This window comes from Atta cephalotes, assembly GCF_000143395.1.
Source record: "Atta cephalotes unplaced genomic scaffold scaffold00012, whole genome shotgun sequence".
NCBI classification, from domain to species: Eukaryota; Metazoa; Arthropoda; class Insecta; order Hymenoptera; family Formicidae; genus Atta; species Atta cephalotes.
The window spans coordinates 3,611,889-3,618,030 of NW_012130076.1; the positions used below are offsets into that span (position 1 = coordinate 3,611,889).

The following is a 6,142-nucleotide window of genomic DNA, read 5'->3' on the forward strand; positions in this document are numbered from 1 at the left end:
GAGAGAGAGAGAGAAATTAACATAAAGCTTTTCGAAATACAAAGTTGTTCCATGACTATCATATCTATGAGATAAATTCCCAAAAAAATTCTCTTCATGTACTATTGTATCTTTTATTTCGCATATATCATATTTTCATATCATATCATCATATATTCTAACAATAAATTTGAGACAGTTTTATACTTTCATTTACAAAGCCGCAAATATAAATATAAATATTTAATTTAACAATTCATAAGTTACTTAGATTTTTCCTATTCTGCCGTATATTTAGATTGAAGAGATGAAACTTTTTACATAATTATCAAATAATATAATTATTAAATAATATATTACATTTTATAATTTTAATTTTTTTATCACAATATACATAAATACAGATCCGCAACGAAGACTTCAGAATCAACAGAACATGTTACGGATAGTCCTCTTGAAAATATAGAAAATATAGAAAATATAGAAAAAGAACTTTCCGCCGAATTAGAGTTATGCGATAAAGAAGAAGTTCTCAGTAGAAAAGAACTTCCCGTTAGAGAAGAACTTCCCGCTAGAGAAGAATTTCTCGAAGTGAAAGAATTTCAATTATTACTTGGTCAATCATCAGATAATATTCGTAATTTTTACTCTCCTGATCGTGAATGCGAGATAACCTATGATCTTCTAAAAAAAGAATAATTGATACATCATAGTATATACAAATTTATTTCTTAATGAGATACTAACTTCAAAAAACAAACTCTGAAGGAAATTATTATTTTATTGATAAACTATGACACGTTGACACATTCTTACATACTGCAATTCAATGTCGCACATATGTACATAAATTTTTGTAAAGCAATATTGTTTTAATTACACGTTAATTCCAACGATGTTGTTCTTCTAATCACTCTATTAGTTTGTAACTTCCAATTTTGTACGTACAAATTCCAAAACTTTTGTATTAAACAAATATTGCGATTAATTTGAAAATTCTAGACGCCACTTAGATCTAAAAAATGTTAGAAGAACATATTAATTAAAAAAATTGTTGTTTGTGATATAAATTTCAAACTGCAGACACATATTAATATATATACTTTAATTTTGGAGGATTTTCGAATGGGATAAAAGTTATTGTATTGTATGTGATATTCTTCTAAAATTATTGCGTTCAACCAATAAACAGAATGTAAGACCATATAAGATCCACCACTTAAGCGGATTCAAGGAATTAATATTACCAACTAAATCATGTAATTTTCGTTTTACAATTACTTTTTTCTTTTTTATTCCAGAATTTTTTCTCACAATTAATCTATACGTTAATATGTGATACGTAAATTATTTGTGTATACACTACGACTAATCATTTTTAGGAGGCCCTTAAGAGGCATAGAATGTATAAACATATAAAACATATTTTTGGTCTATCTAATAAAAACAAAATATAAGTTTAAATTTAAGATATAAAAATTAACAAAATCTCAAATGAAAACACATTAAATGAACCACTACGCCTGAATCGATTACCAAATGATAATTAAATTTAAGTAAATTGTTAACCTTCTTTATACAAATATGTCCAGATATATACACTTAAAGTTCTATTAATTATATTGTACGTTAAGCATATAATTAATATTTATATAAATTTTTATATAACTTTATCTTACATAAAAGTTTATTTACATCATTTTTTATGAATATCACATATTTTAAATATATATATAGATATTAAATATACATATACATATAGACATATTTGTGTATAAATAATTGTACATACATATATATACATTATTTAATATCTATACATACTCTATAAGTACTAGAGCTTTTATACAACGTTTTCTAAATATTTATTTATTAAGTTAGTTCTTGACATAATGATTATTCACATTATTCATAAAACATGTGCGCCAATTGTGTTGATATTAAGTAGATGATTTGTTTATGACCAAATGTTATTTCTGGTCAGTTATTCACTGATAAAGGAGTAATTTTTTTCTTCATAGTTTAGTATCATTAATTTGTATTTATATCTTCATTTTCAAATAGATATCAAAAATAAGTAATTTTCAGAAATTCTTTTTCATTTATTTAATATTAAGAAAAGAATTTTATCTTTTTCAATATACTGAAAAAAAACAAAATATTCCGTGAGTCAATTTTAACAATGACATTTTATATATCACTTTATATATAAATTTTACATATGTTATTTACCTTTTACGAATAATATAAAATAAAGGCACTGGAATACATATACAAAGTAGGCAAGATGGCTGTTTAGTACTGAAAGGAATTCAAGTATTAGACAAAAAAATAAAAATAATGTAATTATATGATGCAGTTTTATATAAGAAATATCACGACAAACGGAGCCACTAATTAAGCGACCTAATAAAATAAAAATCTTTGATTGACAATAGAACAACAAATTACTTTTTGACAGATTGTTACACGTTTAGAAACCTATCAGATAATCAATTATTTTTAAAATTTTTAATATGTCTTTAAATTTAATTAAATTTGGATGAAATTTTGTTTTATACGTAACCAAAATTAATATTTTATCATTTCAATATACTGTTTTTTATTGTAACGTAGTATATTTCTCATCCGTTTATATACTTTCTAAAACTTTTAGAGTAAAATCTTAATGTGAAGAGTGAAATCTCTTTTAAAGATTAAAATTGTGCCACTCTTTTTTAAGACTGACTCAATTTTCATTCTTTACAGTTAGATTCCATTTCAAAAAATTTAGAGATAAAAATATATAATTTTTACCTACCAATTTTATCTATCACTTTCTCGATTGTAATTATTTTTATATGTTATTAACATTCATCAGGTACCATTGGTAGCTAAAACAGTAATTACTATTGCACAATTTTAATATTACCAGCACTACTTACCTTCGCATAATTTTAAAAATACTATAAAAAACTATGATTTATCATGGAAAGTCAGATAATATGATGGTCAGATGATGAATCTTTTTATGGTACTTGATGAAGGTTAAAGACTGTAGCAAAACTGTTTATTCAAACTTAGACAGACGAAGAATAAAAACGTTCATATACAAGAAATATTTTTTTTTATTATTATAATCAATCTTTATACGCCCTTATTTTCAAATGTTTTTAATTAAATGAGAGAAAGCCTATATTCGGTCTCGTTTCGAATGTATGTAAAATAATTTATTATATTTATATTGAACATTTGTGTGTGTCGTTAAAAAGATAAGGTTCAGTATTTCTTTTATTTTATCTCCTGTTATCTTTTTCTTCAAATGTCTTTAATTTTTGAAAGTTCAACTTTTTTTACTTTAAATTGTAGTCTAAAAATTTTGATTACGAGCCGTGTGATAAAGATTTAAAATGAAAAGGCATACAAGAATATTTTGGAATCTATTGGATTAAATAAATTAATGAATGGTCTTAGATTTAACAAGAACTATAAATTTAACAGAACTATAAATATTAATCGATGAATGAAAATCGAAGATATTACAAATTATGTCACAAATAAATTCAAAATGCAAATAACGATTAAAGTAATTGTTAAATTTGTTATCGTACCAAAAAAATGTAATTATGTTAAAACTATAAAATACGAAAATTAGCGCTATTATAATTTTATTACCGACGAGGTAATGATAATTTTATAACAAATAACGCATTTCTCTACCTGAGATTTACATTCAATACCAGTGGTTCAGTCGCAAGCCTGGAAGACGACTCTATACTAATGCAAGTTTGTGAAAAATCGTGTGAGCGGATCTATCGCTGAAATTTCAGTCTTTTTCGTTTATCGGGTGGCTTTGTGTAGTATCTTCTGAACACCGACCGCAACGAAGACTAAGGGAAAAATATTGAGCAAATCTTACATATTTGTAGTATGGACGATTTAAATTAAAAAATAAATATTTTTAACTGAACATGTATTTATGGATCAAAATGTTAATTAACAGAAGAATAGAAGATAGAAAATAAAATTCATTGGATATAGGATTATTTTATTCCAATAAGATTGAGAGGCAATATGCAAACTATGTAAAAAGATTAACTATGTAAATTAAGAATTCTGAAAAAAAAAATATTTTAATTTAATCAGACACCTTTAAACTCATAAGGAGAAGTAAATGTATTTTAAGTATATTCAACAATTAAGGGAATTAATTAAAGAAAGCTTTATACCGGAGTTTTATGCATAATTGAATCTAATTTCTTTATTGCATTTCTAATTTTTTTTATCATTCCTTGGATGAAGGATTTTCGATTCAAATTTAGATAATAATATGATTGATGCGAGCAGCAATGCAGTGATATAACTATAAAGGAAATGGGACGTCAAAAAGCTTTATCAGCATTTAATTTGGAAGATAATATGAATGGATTAAATGCTTCTAACAAATAATTATGCGCCATACATTTTTTTTAAATAAATGTAAATAGAACTAACAAATTAATATTATTTTTCTAATATAATACATGTGGTATTATGTAAAACTTATTTTATTATTAAGCGTTTTATTAATTATTAGTTATATAATATATAACCCATCAAATGCAAATTAATTTTTTTAATCCTATTATTGTGTCATAATATTTTAAGAATCGTATATAATAAGGCCACACAATATTTTAATAACCGTATATAATCATTATAGCTTCCATAACCATTAATTTGCAAATACACTGTATTAGCACAAATAATGTATTAAATTAAATGTATTGTTTGCATTTCTTTCTCACTAATTACGTATGACAAATAGAAATTTAAAAATATTAAAAAACTTAAAAAATATTAAAAATATTAAAAATGTAAAGGCAAATTTTATTTTTATCTCTTATTCGCATAAATAGTTACTAAAGAAATATAAATTAATTGTATATGAAATAAGTAAATAATAAAAAATAGATACCTTGTATATAAATAACAAAAAGCAAGTACATTATACATAATTATACAATTTACAAATAATTTTTATCAGTTTCTTTGTATAAATTGAGTTATTTAGAAAAAAAAAGATAAAAAGATAAAAAAGATGTCACTGTTAAAAATTTATTTGTGACCAAATTTGTTTTCTCATTTAGTATCTAGTATCATAAATAATACAATTATATTACATTATATGTTATTTGATTATCTCTTATTGTATATAATAATATATATAGTATAATGCACTTGTTTTCATAAGTTCTTTTGCAAGCTTGTTTTCATTATTTTACGTTATTAATCCAGATATCATTTAATTTTTGATAAAGGAATAGGTATATATATTTATATGTAATTCCTTTTTATTTTTTATTTTTAATATTTTAGGAAATGAGTTTTTTACGCATTAAAGGAGCGGAATACAACAGAGATTTGTAGTTATGTAACTCTACAATATGCCCGTAGTCTTACAATATGTTTTAAAGCAGAGATTTTCTGTTTTGTCTAGCTATCTAAAATTTGTTGGAGATCACCCACAACATATGTCAAGGTCGCGATGTTCCTTACAGTGACTATTAAACAGATTTTAAAATAGGGAATTGTCATTATACAGGGTGTCTCGTAAATTTTAGCCAATCGCTCTTGTGAGATAGAGCGGACTAATCTGATTCGAAAAGTTTTATAGTTAACAAAATATTAATTACTAAAAATTGCCAAATATTGATCTTGAATAATGTTTTACTCAAATATTACTATCAATTTTAAGATTGCAAGAGACAAAAATCATTAATTTTTTTCTCATAGAACGCTAAGAATTTTTTCAGAATTTTTTCAGAACTTTTTAATACTGCATTTTCTTATTTTTACCACATAGAATACTGTATTAAATTTTTTTTAAATTCTTAGAATTTTATGAGAAGAAAATAAATTAGACTTAGTTTAGTCCGGTCTATTTACACAAAAGTGATTGGCCAAAACTTACGGGATATCCTGAATAGTAGAAATTTTTTGTTAATAACTTTTTAACTAAGAACGACTGCCAGCTAAGACCTATCGGAGGTTTAATTTTTACTCAGGATCATGATTTTGACAACATATGTCAAGATCAAAATCATCGGCGCAGTGTTCCTTAATCTGGATAATTACTTTATTTTTTAAAATCTTAACTGTTTATATATATATATATATATATATATATATATATATATATATA

At 23.9% G+C, this 6,142-nt stretch overlaps 1 protein-coding gene across 1 annotated transcript in view; it reads left to right on the forward strand.

Annotated features, from left to right (window-relative positions):
* LOC105617345 overlaps positions 1 to 678 on the forward strand; it is a 2,596-nt gene extending 1,918 nt beyond the window's left edge. The window contains exon 3 of the mRNA XM_012198907.1: positions 384 to 678. Within this exon, the coding sequence (XP_012054297.1) occupies positions 384 to 678 (295 nt within the window). The remainder of the gene's footprint in view (positions 1 to 383) is intronic.
* Positions 679 to 6,142: the final 5,464 nt, after the last annotated feature.